The sequence below is a fragment of the Nasonia vitripennis genome, chromosome 2 (genome assembly GCF_009193385.2).
Source record: "Nasonia vitripennis strain AsymCx chromosome 2, Nvit_psr_1.1, whole genome shotgun sequence".
Lineage (NCBI taxonomy): Eukaryota > Metazoa > Arthropoda > Insecta > Hymenoptera > Pteromalidae > Nasonia > Nasonia vitripennis.
In genome coordinates, this window is record NC_045758.1 from 24,848,040 (window position 1) to 24,866,565 (window position 18,526).

Sequence of the window (18,526 nt, forward strand, 5' to 3'; positions counted from 1 at the left end):
TTTTTTTTTTTAATCATGGAAAATTCTGGCCCCGCTTTTTGGCTCAAATAGTGGACTTTCGGCCGAAAGTGGAATAAATAGTACATTACGATACGTGTGATATAAATGGTTCTTTTTTACACAGCGCAGTTAGCACCCGAGCGTAGCGAGAGCGCTAAGCGCCGTGTAAAATAGAACCATTTAAGTCAAGAGTATCGTATAAAATGTTATAGCACAGACCGCTAAAATCCGCAAGTCTCGCCTGTTCGTGACTAAAGTAGTCCTTATTTGCACCGTGAGGTTAGCGCACGAGCGTAGCGAGTTTTTATTAATACCTATAAAGATAAAGAAATTTGATAATATTTAAATTTCCGAATCACCGTTTACCTTTTATTCTTAAAAAAGATCTGTTTATGCTTTTAAACAAAATCACTATGTACCAACAGAGAAATGTGGCGTCTAAAAAATTCGGTCTGATACATCTGCAATAATGTCATTCTTCCCTGATTGCACAATGTACTATTTATTGATAATGTTGAATTTTATTGACTAACTAAATTCAGCGTGAGCTTCGCGCGGCTGATTTTCTTAAGGTTAAATGTTTAAAATCGTAACTATAATTATTCAGACCTGATATTTGTTTCTCAACCAATTGAATCGCTTTATCAAAATATTCGACCATCACTTTTTTAAAGCGGAAAATAGAAATAGATGCTTCTTCTAATAATAGTAAGATATTCCGTGATGGTCCCAATGGTCTAGATTTCGATAACATTTTACTTTGAATTGCATTTTTCTATGCATGAACCACTTTAATTTAAGAACGCATGGGATTTGTCCGATTGGTGTATTAACGTGCAACAAACAAAACTAAAAAAAAATTGTTATTTGTCTAATGTCAAATTCTACGGTATTTGACAAAAAATAAATGAACGAATAAACAGTGGCTGAATAACTTAGTAAGCAATGTCTTTGTAATTGGACAAGATTACGTCTAGGCTTCGACTGCGAAACAAAACTCGCATTTAAAATGCGATGATTACTGATAAACTGTCAGCATTGTACTTCTAGAAGTCTTTGATCCAAAAACTACCTTTTCGATACAGTGTGCAAAATTTTATAATTTTTCAAATTTGCAATTATGCACCCTGGATCGAAAAACAGTGTTCGATACACGTGCAAAAGATTATTCTCCCCTCAGAAATGAATCTTTTGACTTCCCTTTCGACTAGTATCGAAAACTACTATTTTCACACATGTGCGTAAAGTAAGGCCTCACGCGCGCAAAAAAAAAGTGCATAAAAAATGGAGTCTCTACAACAATTTCTTTATTAGTAAATATTTGAATTCAACTATCTAAAGATTAATTAGATAATTAAGTAGCTCATTGAGATACTTCAGAATAATTACTATTCATATTATTTATTTGCCTATAATTTAAGTTTTTATTACAGTGACTGGCAGTTATATAAAAGTTTCTAAGTATATGTTTGAATGATTTGTACAACTAAAAATTGAAATTGAAAATAATACTCAACCAGTAGAGTAAACAAAAAAAGAAAAATCTATACCAGTGAACTTATATAAATTCTGTTATAGTTATTTTCATGAAAATTTGTTGTATATGTAACGTGGTAGATGTTGCATAAATGATACGTATATTTCTGAGCAAACAAGCTTTCTATGTTAAATTTTGAGCTTGAATGTTGGAGAAATGAACGAAATTGGAAAAGTTTAAGAACAAACTCAATAAAATCTACATCTCGTATGTTTTAAAAATGTTTGTAAATGTGCCTACTAAAAGATTATAAGTTTAAACATTGCAATGAAATTTTAAGTACATGATGTTGACAATTTGTGTAAGGTGCGAGCGAATAGTAAAGGTAAAAAATGTAACAACTCACGGTATTTGTGAATAATCGACAGGCTAATCGTCGATGTAAAGTTTAACTCTGACGGAGTTTCCGTGTACAGTAAAATATAGATATGTATTTATGACAATTTACGCGTATATATATGCATAATACTAAAAAGGTATGCGTCGAGATATAAAAATAAAAAGACTTGAATAAAAATTAAAGCTTGTAAAACTTGATCGAAATAAATATTGTTGATTCGTATTATTACTTTGTCTTTAAGCAAATCAGAATTATATACGAAAATTAGATTGTTTTGGTACAGCGCAAGTTCCATTAGAACTTGGTAAAATTGTTGTTTGATTAATTGATTATGGTCTAAAGAAAAAACTGATATAAGATAAAACACGTTCTTGTTGTTGTTTTCTTCTGATCGTACGATTTCGTAAAAGAATCTGAGACTAATGAACGGATCTTACGTTATCGTAATGGTTTAAAGCCAATTCAGTAGGACTTATTACCAGTATTTGGTATACTATAAAATATATTTATTACTTGGTCATTATTCAACAAGTGCTATACTTAAAGTTGACACTTATTTTATTTTCTTCGACTTTTTAAAATCGGTACCGCTTTTTTCGTAGAGAACAATATCTTGTATAACATCGCGTTTAAAATAAGCTCATGAAATAGTACATTGTGCGACACGGGGAGAAAATAAGATATTTCAAGGGTAAGGTGTTCATCACAAGTTGGAGTCAAAACGTTTAGACGAGTGTTGAAAACACTTAACCCGCGTCTGAAATAGTGATTTCCCACGTTATGCACCGTATTTTTTCCAACCAAGCCACGAAATAGTCTTTTTCATGCTTGACAGTTACAAGTTGAACAGATGATCGTGCATGACGATACTTTAAAATTCTCGTTTTTAAATTTTTTATTATAAATAATAAATAATAAACATGAACCAATGAAATCTCAGATTACTTCCTACATTAATTAAAAAATTTGCAACACTTTTTGAAACTTGCTCGGAACGTACGATTTTCTACACTAATTTCAGGTATAAAAAAGGGACTATTTCACGTCTAAGTTAGAGAAATACCTTTTTTTATTTTTATAGCGTCAAATTATATCATATTTCATAATAATACAAAATTGATTTTGTTCGTATTGCATCTCTGTAATGAAAGGTTTCCATAAACTATTTCAAAGTAGTTGATATATTCCTTTTACTAGCTAAACTTCACAGTGTATTATCATGCACAATCCAGTCATTCATTTTTATTCTAATAACTTTGAAATCGTGATACGTCCATTTAACATTTCATAATATGTCTATAAGCGTAATTGTAATAAAAAGAAACGTTTTACTTAACTTAGAATAAAATGAAAAACAAAACATGTAAAATTTCGTGTATATTTTTAATGATATCAATTAATATCACCGTAAAGGCGTTCAGCATGATGAATGTTATGTAAAACTCAGTAAAAAATATTGATGAATTGTAATATGTAGGCAATTGGAGCAAATGAAAACTAGCCAATGATTATAATGTGGACCATATTCTAAGGAATTTGGACAGTGAAAAAACTTATCTAATAAGTAAAATGTATTTTTATTGTATATTTTACTTAACTTAAAATTATATCGCATCTTGCTTACGGTTCTTGCAAACACAGGAACGGTACGCAAGCTATTTATATATGCCTTTGGATTTCCAGAGGAAAAGAAGTTTTACATAGTCGTATTTCTTTTATATATATATATATATATATATATATATATATATATATATATATATATATATATAGTCATACTAAATTATCTGTAATCTTTGTAGTTTTCATAAATATATATAGAAGAAAAATATGACTATATATATTAATAAAAATATATTTCAGATCCGACGATCTATATGAAAATTAATAGAATTATGTACATATAGCTTTTTGAACCGGTTTTGAATAAATAAGCGAAAAATCATCACGGACAATTTATTTTTCCTGGATTTCCATAAATCATAATAGTTCTATATTAATTGAACCAATCGATGCACGCTAGAGCTATAAGACCACTTGATCGGTTTCTAATTTGTCCTAGTACCAAATAGCGAGTACCTATAGATGTTGTACGTTCAACATCAGCGAGTAAACAAGTAACGAGTATTTGATGCAAAGCATTTTGTAACATAATTTTTGACTCTGTATCATATAACGTGTAAAATTAATTTCAGTTTCAAACTAACTATGTTTTATTCAGCATATGCGTATACATTAACATTGCATGTAGGTGCTGTACTATAGCGCGTAAAAAGAAATGCAAATTTGTTGGTAGATCTTTCTATACCTTAATAATTCCGATGCTGTAGTGTATAAAAATTCTTAGTTTTAGTAGATTTATTGGCTGATTATACATATAAAAAATAAATATTGACTAACAAAAAAATAACGATTTCTTAATTCTAATACCAGAAAACTGTAAATAAATTGGAGAGCAATTATTTAAAGAATATTTATTATCACCAGAAATTCGTACAAAATTTGTATAAAGGTACAAAAAAACGATAAACGTATACCAGATTAAAAATTCGTTTGCAGCTGTCAATTTTTAAAATAGTAACTTTGTGTTGTAGTGAAAATTTAAGGACTATAGTACATTATAGTCATTCAATTCTGAGAATTGCTTTTGCAACTGTCGCTCGTATGAGCTAAATTTGTTATTTATTTTCTACCTAAAATAAATTATAAATAAATACAAAATAGTTTGCGCCTACCTAAATTTATCGTAATTTCAAAATTTTTTGGAGTATAGACGTCTAAACATTGATTCCGAGTATTTCTTTCCAAATCTAATTGGAATATCTTTGCAATATTTAGTTTAAATAATGACATCTTAGGAATTGAACTAGACGATTATACGTGGTATAAGATATTACATTAATAGGGAACTTGCATTGTCGTGTTTTAAATTTGCTTTATAGAACAGTGTGGCTAAAATCCGCTGTTAAGTCACGCCTATCTGTGACTAAATCAGTCCTTTTTTGCACTGTGTTTATCACACTCGCTACGCTCGTGCGCTAACCTCTCGGTGCAAATAAGGACTACTTCAGTCACGAATAGGCGAGACTTGCGGATTTTAGCAGTCTGTGCTATAAAATTTTATACGATACTCTTGACTTAAATGGTTCAGTTTTACACGGCGCAGTTAGCACCCGAGCGCAGCGAGTATTTAAGTCACACGTATCGTAATGTACTATTATCGCACATGAAGTACTTGAGCGATTCTCTCGTGAATGCAAAATAGACAGAAAATTGTATAAAGACTATCGTTTTTAACGAACGCTACATATCTTCCATTTCTATAGTTCGAGCGAGCACGAGTCTTGGGAAAATACTGAATCGTCTCTCGATGCTAAAAAGCGAGCACACTTCTTTTATCGTAGGATCACAGGATGTAAGTACGCGACGAAAACATTATTCGCTCTTTTCGTCAAAATCTTTCGAGATTGTGAATCAAGACGTTACTGACAGTATTGTGGCGACCAGCCCAAGCGTGGCCCCAGTCATCAGTAAACTTCTCCAAACTGCACCACTAACTTCTTCAGCTACTGGATATTCTATACATAATTGTTCCTGAAATGGAAAATAGTTCGTTAATTTTGCACCATCAAAATATTTTCCGTTTTAAAGGAAGCAATATGAAAATTAAAATCTATGCAATACGTACCCATCCTCCACAGATTTTAATGAACTGTGCAATTTCTTCACCAATATATCTGGAAACATACATTGGCAACTTCTGCTTCAAGCTGTGCATTCGTCTATCTCGTGCCCACAGTGCTAACCTGCCCATGAAAGCATACAAACAGACTATCCTAGCCCATGTAATGCCTTGGTGGAACAATTCGTCTGCCACTCCCATAAATGCTTCGTAAGCTGTATCTGGTACCACATTTAGTCGATTGACCATACTTGTAAAGAGTATACTATGTTTGTTGAGCATCTGATAAACATTGTGACGCATGCTGCGAGATATAGGATCTCTAGATATCATATAAATATCTTCCTTTAAGAGATATCTGATCACATCATTAGCGAGACACTCTGCTGTCAGTTCTATGGAATCCTCGCAGAGACTGGATCTTGGAGGTGGTGTCAATTGTGGAAACAGCTGTTGCAATCGAATCTATGGCAGAGCAAATAATTTTCTTGTTATAAAAATATACTAAAGTATATTTATATTCTGATGCTTGATTATTAAAATTGCTGTGTAGAAATCAGGTTTAAGAAAAATTCTCAAGCTGTACATAAATGGTATCAAATATCTCACACAACTTTGATCTAGACAATGAATTTCCTTTCCCAAAGAACAAACAGTAGAGCAGCTTGAGAACAAGTACAAGATGTATACTGTTAGATTTTAATGCTACTTTTTAGACCAGCAATCCTCACGTATGTGCATTAGCAATTAATAAATCAATAGTCTAGAAAACTGAAAGATTCAGCCAGACCACCGACGTACCATGTAATCTAAAACATATTGTTAGAAAACGCGCTACCTACACACACACACATGAAAAGTACCTCCGAAAACAAACCCCTTGTAGCTCGCAACCGGAGTGTCCGGCAGTGGGACAGGCATTCAAAAGCGAGTAAAAAAGCCATCGTGAGAAAGCGCGCGCGTGCAGGCGACCCGCTTCCCCCTCGCCACCCACCCGCCCATCCCCTCGATACATAGGTATATAAAGCAGTCCTCCTCTCTCTCTCTCGCTCTCTCTCTCTCTCTCTCTCTCTCTCTCTCTCTCTCTCTCTCTCTCTCTCTCTCTCCGTCTCCCTCTTACCTGGCAGACCTCGACGAAAGACATGCCGCCGCTGGTCGCCCCAGCGGCGTACCGGCAGAGTCCGTCGACGACCGCCGCCGCGGGTTGCTGTTCCTGCTGCTCGTCGGTGCTCTTGCCGGTGCTGTTACCGGGGGCAGCCGCCGCAGCCGCCGCAGCCGCAGCCGGGTCGCATTCCAGAATGCCGCCCACTCTGGAATGCGGTTCCCCCCGCGCGACTGCCACCAGCCCCTCCACCATCGTCGGCCCGGTCCGCGCTCCGCTGCCTCCTCCGCTGCGGCCCTCCGCATTGTTCGCCGCTCGCTCGCCGGCCATCCTCTCCTGCGCCTACCTATCGCTCTTTCTCTCTTGCAGCTCTCTCGCTCTCTTGCTCGCTCTCTGCTTCTCTTTTCTCTCTTTAGAGCGGCGGCGACTTGTGTGGCGCGTGTGGGAACCGCGCGACCTAGTGCGTCGACCGCTTGGCTTTCTCTCTTCTCTTATTCGCCTCTATAACTTCTTTTTCTTCCCCAATCCTCTCTCGGCGACGCTCAGCTTCTCAAGTCTCGTCGGCCTGGGGTCCTGGGGAAACGTCGACTCTCCGCACAGCTGGCGCCTTCCATTCTGTTTCGCTCCGCAGAAAAAGGGGGAGTCCGCTTCCTGCAGGAGGGTAGCTAGCGACTCCTCTGCTGTCCTGCGTGCCCCTCGTTGCTCCGAAATGAACGCTGAAGCTAACCTAAAACGAGAGCATTTTTTTAACGTTCTGCAGCGTTCTTATGCAGTTTTAATTGTCGTATAGGTATGCACGTCGGGGGTCGTTTGCGAGTCGATAGCGGCTCGCGAAAGCGCATACTACTAAGTACCACGTTACGTATTTGATCAGCTGTGAGCTCGAAAATCCAACTGTTTTGAAAGGCGCGGATCGGAAACTCGTTTGCCGTGCATAAACCGTTAAGCTTTTCTGCACTGTATACTGCAGATAGTAGCAGTACCTATATAGCCAGCAACACTTGCTCGGGAAAGCCGTCTACCTAGATAAAGTTCACGGCGGTCTTTTTGTCGGTGTAATCTTCAGAGTTCAAAATCACGAGGGGTTGATAATACGTAAAACTTCAGCGAGGACAGACGTTCACGAAATAAGGACGACGAGCCACGGCGAGAGCCAAGTTCGGAAAGTATAGCCCGAGTTCAGCTCGACACCGTTCGCGCACCCGTGCACATGCAGAAGAAAAAGGCGCATTCCAGCGCGGCAACGTAAGTACCTACCCAAAAGCAGCTCGTCCAGCCGAATCATCCTCCGGCGCGATGCACTCGGCGTCAGTTAGTATACAGTGCAATCGCGACACTCACACACACGTCTAGACGGACGGTCTTGTCCTCGAATATAATAACCTAACCCGGGACGGATCGATCCTGGGCTGCTGCCACTCTCGCACAGCATACAATACAAGTTTGACGCTCGACGAACGAGAGAGAACGAGAGAGAGAGAGAGAGAGAGAGAGAGAGAGAGAAGCGGAGGCCGCGCGATGTGTGTGTTGGCTCGGCGGCGCGCAGCAGCACTCTACTTTCCCGCGGCCATTTCCGAGCCGTTCACGGTGGCGGCGCTGCTCTACGCGAGAAAGAGAGAGAGAGAGAGAGAGAGAGAGAGAGAGAGAGAGAGAGAGAAAGACTGTCCTCTCGCTCTCCGTCTCCCTTCAACCTGGCGGACCTCACTCTATGGATCATTCACGTTTGCGCCCCACTACTGCAGGAACCAGCGCCGTTTTCTTTCTTTCTTCATCTATAAGAGGGTATACCTATATGTCGCCGCCTCGCTCGTCTATATAGCGAGTTCGTGCACGTTCTTGGTTTTCCCATGAAACCCCCGGCATGCACAGTCTTATACTTACTCGCGGAGGCTTTTTCACATTTTTTCATCGCTCGAGGGTGCAGTTAGAAGAGAAGAAGAAGGTTTGTATGATGTTAGAATGTGTGCTGATTTGTGGGTGTATAATGGATCGACGTTCGGCTGTTCTCTGAAGCTTTGTTTTCGTAAACAGGTGTGGTTTCGGCGGGATCTTCGCGCACGAGGGAGGATTTTAACCTAACTTTTTTTATGGAGAGATTTTGGTTTCTTTTTGCGTTTTGGCGCTTTTCCGCGGTAGACGATGCACCGTTGGAATATCTTGGTTAATAAACCGGCTGTCATTCGATATCGGTGTGAGAAAACTGCCGCAGAGAAACGCAGTCGTTTAATTTGTTAATTACAATGCATTTTTGACAGAGAATTTTCAGTGACGAGCTATCTCCAGACCTTTCTACTTCGAGAAGTGCAGTGCAAAACGGTTATCGTCACGACTCTGCAGAACGCAACAGGTATTCCAGAATCAACCGCGTCTACATCTCGGCGACAAAAAGACAAAACAATGGATTTATTCGATTCAACTGCGACTGCAGAAAAATCGCCAGCGTAGCAAGAGAAATTCGCGGAATCGCCTCGTACCCTCTCCCGTGTCCGTAACAGGGCAGACCGGTGCCAGTCTGGCACTTACACACACACACACACACACACACACGCGCGCGCGCGCGCGCGCGTCCGTCGCGAATTCCGTCGAGTCCCTCGGGGCCGGACACGCGCCGAAAAGCATTTCTTTCACCTGAGAGAGCGGCGCCGGCTCTTTTTTTCCTCGCGTATGCGCCCCTCGAGCGCCGGGCTCTCTGAACAGTGCAGTGGGTAATAATACGGCTTTCGGCGGCCGTGTCTCTCAAAAGCCATCATATGGGTTACGCGCGAGGGATTTTTAGCTTTCTTTTCGGTACACGCGGAGGGGAACTTTGGAATGTCTCTCAGGTGGGGATGATACGAGACACCTACGAGGGATTATGCGCGCGCGAGGAGTATTTCGGGGAAGATCGCAAGAGCGGGAGAGACGTGAGAATTTTGTCTCGATCGAGGGTTCAAGAACGATACCGGTTAAATGTTTAAAAATGTAATTTAGATAGACGGAAAGTGCCACGAGTATATATCCTATATGTAAAATCAAAACGCGCATATACTTTATCCTCGAGTGACTCATCGCGAGAGCGCTGCACTAAACAAACGTAAAAAAGAAGCAGCAGCTCGCTGCTCGCTTTCATTCATCCGCGCTGCAGCGCGGATCAGCCAAAACAACGAAGACAACAACATGACGCGCGGAAGAGAGAGAATCTCCTCTCTCACCTCCCTCTACGCAAGCTGCATCAGTGCAGACTCACTCTTATATACTTGTGTATACACAGGCGCATAATATATCCCTTCGCGGCCAGTGTCCGCGAGTGTATAGCGAGGAGGTGGGAGTGCATACTATAGCCATACTATAGCCACCTATACGTGCGCAGCAGCCCATTGAGCCAAGGAACTGCTGCGAGGGAAAGGCCAGAAATAGAACCGCGAGTTCCTCCGCGGCTCTTCTTTCTCACGCTGCTGCTGCAGCAGCGCACTTTAGCCTCTGGGCTGCAGTGAAGCCGATCGGGATCTACCGTATAGTCTCTATGAGGAGAGCGCGTAAGTGGCCGCCGCCGAGGATATGCTTCCGAGATTATGGGGCTTTGATGCTTGCGCGAAGAGCCGGCTTGATTGCGAGAGATGCGCGCGCTGTTGTGCGGGGAGAGGAGATTACGAGCTTGTTTCGGCCCGCGAAAGATTGCTTGCGGATAGTTTCGTGCGGGATTACTTGCGCATACGTATATTGCTGTAGGGAGGCCGCGCTTTGAGGCTCGTCATCTGCTCTCTTTGGATTCTGCTACACTTTTTAGAGAAGCTTTTTTTTAATCGATTCATTTAATTTTCAGAGTAAAAATGAGCCCGGCGCTCGATTCATCTCTAGCGAGTTTAGAGGAACACGTTGGAACCATTGAGGAAGTAGGAATAAACGCGTTGAACGACGACTGCTTGACGTTCATTATGCAGTACTTGCCGATTGTCGACAGAGTGAGAATGGAACGAGGTATTCCAGTTTACGCAAAAATGATGAAATTTATAAAGTTCCTCAACTTAACGCTATCTTTTCATTTCAGTTTGTAAACGTTGGCAGGCGGTAAGTCTTAATGCGTGGCACAACTTCAAAAAGCTCAACTTCAACAACAAGTATTGGGGATTCAGTGCACCCTTCACTTTGGCTGAAGTTAACCACAGAATTATCGAAAAGGTTTTGAAACGCTGCGGCGAATACTTGATCTCGATAGAGTTCAATTCGAAATTCAACGAAAGACTGGATCAGAACGTTGTGAGTAGCGTGGCAAGATTCTGCCCCAACGTTCAGCACCTCGACGTCTGGCGTCTCAAGATATCGCTCCGGAGCTGGAGTGCCTTGTACGAAAATTGCAGTAAACTCGTTTCTTTTGCCGTGAGCGACTGCACGGACTGCGAACTTTCGTTATTATTCGAAAAGAATAGGGAACTGAAGAGGCTCTACGTCTTTTCCTCAAATGTCACTGGGGAATTTCTAAATAATCTGTACTGCTATTCTATTGAGAGCATCGTGTTCGTACACTGTCCCATGATAACGCTGGGCAACTTTCATGTGAGGCGCTTGACTTAAAGATGGCCATTTTTGCATTTTCTGTGGTATAATCAATTTGAAACCTGTTCACAGGTGATAAGAGATTTTTGTGAAACGGAGCCATTGGTTCTGGAAGAAAATTTTTCGTTAGACGAAGGTTTCATGAAAGACATCAGTTCATACCGCAAAAGCGTGTTGAAGTATCTAACTCTGGCATATGGCTATGCGAATTCTCTGGTAGCAATCGGCACCAACCGCAAGCCTCTTAAGAAGGTCACCTGTTACCGTAAGAAATCTTCAATCCTTTATCTATGATTGTGTATCAAACAAAATTCAACGGCACCTCAATCGTGTCTTTTTTGCTTCAGAATCTCTGCTCGTCCTGTACCTGAAAAACATTAATGACCATGCACTCCAAGAGACGGACTGCAGGGATTTGATGAATATGCGGAACACTGGGGTTGTAAAGCTTATTGAGGAGTCCCAAACCCTGGAACGTCTACTTGGAGGATTGCGAGACTATATCGAAAAAGCTGCCCGAGGCGGCCATAAGAGTGATGAAGAAACGTTCGATTATTGAGCTGCAGGGATGTTATTTTTAGCCCACTTTTTGGACAATCATCAACCAATGCACATGTAGATCGCTCTGAACTTCCATCTTTTCTGGGATTTTCTGTTCTTTTAGGTACGAAATTTCACCGACACTTGTGTTCTAAAGAAATCAAGCGTAATTTTTTAGGTAGTACTTTTTGCATATTCACTTTTTGTTTTACAATAGAGAAAAGGCCTAGCCAAGATTTTTTAATTCTTTTTCTTTTAAAATATATTATTAAAATCTTGCGCAAAAGTAAAAGTTAATATTTTAATACAGTATATGTATGCAGTATTAATTTTTCAATAATTCTTTTCGTTATATGGGGTTTTGAAATAACCAATCACAAATTATAAAATTTTACACCAAAAAAACTAGCTATATACTCCACAATAGGTTCATACTCATATGCAAGCGCTTCTTTATTATTTTTGTATGTACTTTTTAGAATTGTGCTTACCTCGATCTTTTTGAGACGATGCACAGTTTCCTACACACATCACATCCAAACTCAGCGTGAAAAAAAAGAAATCTGCGCAATTTTTAGCATCAAGAAAAAACCAGTCCATCCGCCGTGCAGAAAGCAAATCTCGAAAAAGCGCCGGTCTGAAAAAAAATGACTCGCGCAAACACATTTTTTACCCGTGTATGCATATACTCTCAATGCTATCCGCGAGATATTTTCTTAAAATAGCCCGACTTACGTTGCATAAAAATAGAGGCAATGAGTCAAGGTGACTCTCGCCGTTTGGAAGCAGAAAAAAAATTAAATCGTTATGAGTAAACGTCGAGCCGAAAATCTCGTGGATTAGTTCACACCGTGTCGAGAGTACATATGACTTGTTGAAGACGAGGGAAAAATGAGGGGATAATAGTGACGGAAAAGGTTCGCAGGACGGTTGCATCACGTATACCAGTTGCTGAGCGCACTGAGTTTCTCGGACGTTTTCCGTGCATCGGGGTGAAGGGAAGGAGGAGCCTTGCGTGTGTGTATATGGTCTCAAATCGATTGTAAGAGGCTCTTATGTCCTAACGGGGCTTCTATGTACACGGAGGTAAACATTCTTGCCGAGAAGTCGCTTTATAAGGGCAGCGCGGTTTCGCGATAATTGCCGGTAGCTACTTTTTCACGATCATATCGCGGTGCAGAACTAAACCAGGACTGCATAGCAACGCAACAGGTGATCTGTATACTCGATTGTTCATTAGAACATATGTATAACAATTCTCATATCATTAAAAAAAAACTTTCTGTGCAGATTTTCACATTCTCTCTCTCTCTCTCTCGCTCGCTCGTAAAAGAAGCCATCGAGTCGATTCGCAAGCAGATATCTGGCGAACTGTCGGCCGCGCTCGGGCGTTTAAAAGGCCCAGCAACAGAGCAGCAGTTCTCGCAACATGAACCAGCGAGCTGCGCGCAGTGAAAGTCGTCGTTCCCGCGCTCGCTGCCGCGCTGCACAAGAAGTTCTGGGTCACTGACATCTCTCGCGAGAGCACGGAGAGTCGCGCCGCACCAGCCGCCTCCGTGCATTATATTCGCCCGGCGAATCTTTCTTCGCTCCTGCTGTGTATTGGAGGAGTTCATTTCAAATTCCAGAATTTTACGTTTGGCGCATAAAAAAGTCGTGTCGATATGCATCGGAACGGCTCGGAAAGCTTTTCCCACGTTGTACCGATCGGTACGCGAGGAGTCGATTCGTGGAACTGAAATTTCAGCGTGGGCGCGAGAGCGCGTATAACTCTGGGGACGAATTTAAAGACCTCCTGGCTCTCCGTTTAAACGCTCGTTTCTCCGAACCTTTTTCGATCGCCTGAATACTTAATGACCGCGGAGAGACATTTCAGCAAACAACAATCGCTGAAGCCGTACTACTTATAACGTTTTCTTAATATCCGTCCGCTTCGCATTTCCAAGCAGTGGTTTACTTATAGGTCTAATTGGTCCATTGAATTTTCAGAGAGCAGCTCGGCAGCAGAAGAAAGCGACATCGTCGGTCTGGAAGAAAAAAAGCGCACGTAACGCACCGTAATTTTATGCAATGCCAGGAAGGCCGCGAGGAAAAAGCGCTCGCAGTGTAATCGAAGGCTCGCCGATATGTACCAGACATACTCCATTGCCTTCGTGAGCGCGCATTCGCAGAGCGGTCTTTCTCTCTTGCGCACTGTTTCTCCGGCCAGGCAATACACCGTATATTGATAATCTCGGCTCTCTTTCTCTCTGTATGTGTGTTTCGCGTCGGCATAAATTATGCAAAGCAATGGCTGCTCCTCCTTTTTCATACAGCCATTCGAATTTCAATTTTTCCCGCGGTTTCTCGGAAAACCGTTGATCCGACCTTCGTTATCTGCATCTCTCTCTCTCTCTCTCATCTTCTTTTTTCACCGACAATGCATAGCTCGGCTGCAACCTTCAAAGGCCGCTGAATGCGCGCCATAGTGAATGAAGCGAGAGAGAGAGAGAGAAGGACTTCTTGTGCAGCCGCCGGATGTGTGCAGTAATGCACCACCGCGACGCGAACAACGCGTACACTCTCGCACATAGTGATAAGAGGCTCGTGTGCGCGGGGCTATTGTATATAGCTGCACCGATGGCGAAGGTATGCGGCCGGTCGTCTACTGAACCAGTTCTCGATCCTTGAAAGCTTGCGCTCGCGCTCGTATCCTCTCGGAAGGAAGTTTGTTGTAGCTATACAGTTCTCTGCAGCGCTGTGGGCGAGAAATCGTTGCGAGAACATTTCTTTATGACTTTCTCTTTCTAAAAAAACATGCACACTGCAACTAAAGCCCGGCAATCCTGCATATACACTATCTCGAGTCCAATCTCGGCATAAATATATCCTCGCAAGGAATGCCGACAGTCCTTGCCGATCGCGCATACCGCGTCGCTAGAAAATAAACGCCTGAAAGAGAAAAAGAAATCAACAGACTGTACTCCCTACCTCTGTACAAGCGCAGTATCTCTTTCTCTGTGCAGACTCCGCGCGCAACTATATGTACAGACGAAGGAGGGAACGAAGGAAAGGAAAGAGAAAGGTATACTCGGTGCAGCAGCAGCGGCGGCGGCGGCGGCGGCGGCGTTTATGAATGAACGGCTGATGCCGGTGAAAAAATTCACATTCCCCGGGAGTTTCTCTCGCGCTCTGCTTGCGGCGCGCCGGCCGCGTATAAAATTCCTCCAGCCGCCGCCGCGGTCACGATTCATTCATAAACGCAAGCGACTCTCCCATGCGTGTATGTGTGCGCGTATGCGTCTATTAAAGCGAGAAGGGACACTTTTCCTCTGTAGAGAGACTCTATGGAAATGAATGAAAAGCGGAATGCGAGGTGACTTTTGCGCAAGCGGGAGAGGATTTATTGGGGGATTGTATAATTTTTCCCGCAGGAATTTAACGCTGCGATTATAAAGCGTCGATGGAAGAAAAGAGACGAGTAATAAATCTGTCGGTATAGCGTAGTGGTTTATGCATTGTTCTATATTCGCGGCTCGTTAATTTGTCGGCGACTCTATGCTCTTCTTGTTTTTCCGACGGCTCGATCGCGTAACTTTTGTGCAATTGTAGATGACGCCGACTGCGTAGGAAGAGAGGATTAAGTATGTCGCTCGAAGAAAGCGTCGCGTGCACTATACTCGCAAAGATAAGGCAGTGAGTTTAGGGCCCGCTATCTCCAGTAGGTGGCAGCACGCGTCGAAATCCTGCTGATGATCGCTTTGACTTAACTTGCCGTCCCTTTTATTCCAAGCCGAGGATAAATAATTTCTCATGTATAGCCAAAGTTTCATTCACGCGCTCTGATATATTTCTCGAAAAAATCCAATCGATCATCCCTCGCCAAAATGTACAAATTGCTGGCTCTATTAAAATATCCGTCAACGACACACGTCCCATGGAAAATGAAAAGCTCACACAATCCTTATGCTTTTAGGTTGCCGAGCTCAACTCAGCGGCGCCGATAATCGCCGCAGACGGAATCGCTCATTAGAAGGCTCTGGCAGCTTTGCCGGACGCGCATACGCACTATGCACTCGCAGAGGCAAATTGCAGCAGTAGCAGCGCAGCGCAGGCAGCAGCACAACCAGCTATCCGTGAGTCACTACTGCGTGGACGCGTACTACTGTACCTCATGTGCAAACGACACCTAAGTGGGTCATTATTTCGCTGGATGCTGTGCGCTTCTCTCAAAGACGCCTTTCCGAGCTGCCTGATATCTCGCTCTGCTTATATACGTAATACGCTCTCGCGCTATCGCGATTATTGTCGTGTACAGCGTTGTCGTAGTAGTCGCGTATTATTACGCCGAGGGGGAGAAGGAAGAGAATAGTACATCCTCTCAAGGATCCTTTTTGTTGACCACTTATTTATCTCGCGCGCTGGATTTATATTACGACGACGACGAGAGCCGGGCGTAATTGAAGGTGATGCTTTAGTAGAAAGGCTCTTAAGCGAGACATAATTCCGGACGCTTTGTACTGCCGCTGCTGCTGCTGCTGCTATTTTGTTCAAGTTTTGGTAATTAGGTAATGACCGCCGCGCGCTGCCGCTTTTACCGAGGGGAAGTGAGTGCTTGCTCGATGGTCCGCCTAGATGACTCGAGTACTAATAGTACGACCTGTGTCGAAAGTTGACTTTGTTGCGAGGATTAATCTATCCGGAACATACAGGTTTAGGACATTGTTAAATTTCACTCCCCATACGGTTGGTCAGTCGCAGCTCGCGGTGTGACGTGCCGTGGGAATCCCTGGCTCCGAGGAATATAATCGTGGCCGATAACCGCGATGAGACAAAGACGTTTAGAAAGAGAGACGCTGCTCCGGTGGTGTGTGCTTTTCTTGGTTCGCTAGCGCACACGCGGCCATTCATGCGAGATGTACTATGGCACGTCAATAGGATGATTGCCCCCCCCCCGACGGTCGCCTCTGCCCGTTCAAGTGGATAAAGTCTTTTATAGTGTATATGTAATTTAAACTCGGCTGTCGAGAGCCACAGCTTATACGTTGTCGTCGGGCTGCACGAGGATGAGGATCTCTGCAAAGATGCTTTTTCTTCCCCGACGATTCCTCAGTGACTTTTGATGTATTTTGTCGATGCTTACGATATTCTTGATGACGATTCTATCAAAGACGGAACAGAGAATAAAGTAGATCTGCGCAGGAAGTGGATAATGCCGAGTCTAGTGAGATCACAGAAAACGTTGGCTGTATACGACGTAATCAACTATCTCGCTGCAAGTTCGCACACACACACACACACAGGGTTGAAATTGAAAGTTATAAAGCTGATTGTTATAACGCCTCTCTTCGCGCACTGCCACATTTATACTGGCGTGTAATTCTATTACAACCGTGAAAACTTAATGGTCGTTTTCTCAATTTTCCCTTGGAATTCAGGAGGTTGAATATGATCATCAAATTTGAAGGCCTTTATGAACTCTATAAACAATTATTCCGTGTCGCTTGAGAGCTATGATTCCCTTTCCAGGCATCGTCTCTATATCTAGTACATCAACATCATCAGAATTAGTAAAGCTCTCATCTCGTTCAGCTATAAAACGCATCCGTTCGAAATCAAGCAGATGTTAAATTCATTCGGCTGTGGAATTATCCTTGTTTGCAATTCTTATTTTCGAGCAATAGAGAGCGAGAAATAGCTTCAAAAATGCTCAATCCACACGTATAAATATACTCGGGCAGTTATAGCATGAGCGACTCAAGCTGTACTAGGCTGAACAAGGCCTATAGCTGGCGCACCACCATGTCTTATAGACTCGGCGCGTAGATTCCGATGAGGGAAATAGAAAACCTGCCTATGCGCCACCTATCGCTGATAGCCAGAGTCGAAAAGTCGAAGGAAAAGACAGTCCAATTGCGGTTGCTATATGGCTATATGGCTCGCACATCACTATGTCGCGACGAATTTGTCCTCCCCGTACAATGCTAAAGAGGAAAAGAAGAGCGAGAAAACAGATAAGGTCTCGCAGTCGGCGTGCGCGCGGCGTTACGCGAATCTCAAGTCCTTTCCAACTGTCGCGCAACGTATTATCCAATTTGCCACGGCTTGCTCGCCTGCTCGGGGCGAGAAACGGCCGGAGAGAGGGACAAGTGTCATTGTCTCTCTTATGCAAATCGCTCTTGATTTACAGCTGCTGCTGTCTATCGCACTTTTTCTCTCCGTCGACGCGTATCCTGGTGCGCGTACACCTACGCACGCGTTCCGCCGAAGACCGGCTGGATCCGGTTCGGGATCGTCGCTGATACTTTGGTCTTCCGAAAACCTGAGCGAATCTCGATGTTGTAGCGAGATGACGAGAGAGTCACGCTTGATTCCTCACGTCCTCGTGGTGTTTCGTTACCTTGTGCGTGTGCATGCGTAGTGGTGAAGGAGAAAGATGATATGTCGTGCGATATACTGTTTTAATAGTTTTTATAAAATTTAACAAACAGAATAAATCCAAATACCGATTCTATTCCTCGCGAATATCAACAAGCATAGCAGCAAACTTTTCATCGACTTTAAATTTTCGAAAAATTAAAACGAGTGCATTGTAGCCCTCCCACTCCAAGTCGGCCATTAAAAGAAACCTCGAAAAATAATCCACACACACACACACACACACACACACACACACACACACACACAGAGGTAGCGAAAAAACACCTCGCGCTATAATTAAGCCCGTAAAGTCGAGTCGCCGCTGCTAATACTGCAGCCGTGACCACGGAGATTGACACGGTGCGAGGCGAGCTCGCGCGCGGGAGTAGCTGC

The 18,526-nt window shown here is 42.7% G+C and overlaps 2 protein-coding genes across 7 annotated transcripts; one reads left to right on the plus strand and one right to left on the minus strand.

Moving 5' to 3' along the window:
• Positions 1-4,336: 4,336 nt before the first annotated feature.
• LOC116416403 (bcl-2-like protein 2) lies at positions 4,337-8,211 on the minus strand. 2 transcript variants are annotated; one of them, XM_031924910.2, is made up of 4 exons: positions 7,919-8,211; positions 6,680-7,388; positions 5,566-6,024; positions 4,337-5,471 (listed from the first exon to the last, which is right to left on the minus strand). In XM_031924910.2, the coding sequence occupies exons 2-4, from the start codon at positions 6,989-6,991 to the stop codon at positions 5,352-5,354; spliced, it is 891 nt and encodes a 296-aa protein (XP_031780770.1). In that variant the 5' UTR covers positions 6,992-7,388; positions 7,919-8,211; the 3' UTR covers positions 4,337-5,351. The 2 variants fall into 2 exon arrangements, with proteins under 2 accessions (XP_031780770.1, XP_031780771.1); XM_031924911.2 differs by having other exon boundaries at positions 7,915-8,192.
• LOC100679720 lies at positions 7,518-15,840 on the plus strand. 5 transcript variants are annotated; one of them, XM_031924908.2, is made up of 7 exons: positions 8,325-8,603; positions 8,693-8,850; positions 8,917-9,008; positions 10,464-10,618; positions 10,689-11,194; positions 11,267-11,459; positions 11,542-12,139. In XM_031924908.2, exons 4-7 carry the CDS (start codon positions 10,471-10,473, stop codon positions 11,751-11,753), a joined length of 1,059 nt encoding a protein of 352 aa, XP_031780768.1. In that variant the 5' UTR covers positions 8,325-8,603; positions 8,693-8,850; positions 8,917-9,008; positions 10,464-10,470; the 3' UTR covers positions 11,754-12,139. The 5 variants fall into 5 exon arrangements, 4 of the variants coding, with proteins under 4 accessions (XP_031780766.1, XP_031780768.1, XP_031780769.1 ...); XR_004226841.1 differs by lacking the exons at positions 8,325-8,603; positions 8,693-8,850; positions 8,917-9,008 and adding exons at positions 7,518-7,906; positions 15,690-15,840 and having other exon boundaries at positions 11,542-11,858; XM_031924906.1 differs by lacking the exons at positions 8,325-8,603; positions 8,693-8,850; positions 8,917-9,008 and adding an exon at positions 7,518-7,906.
• The last annotated feature ends 2,686 nt before the right edge of the window (positions 15,841-18,526 follow it).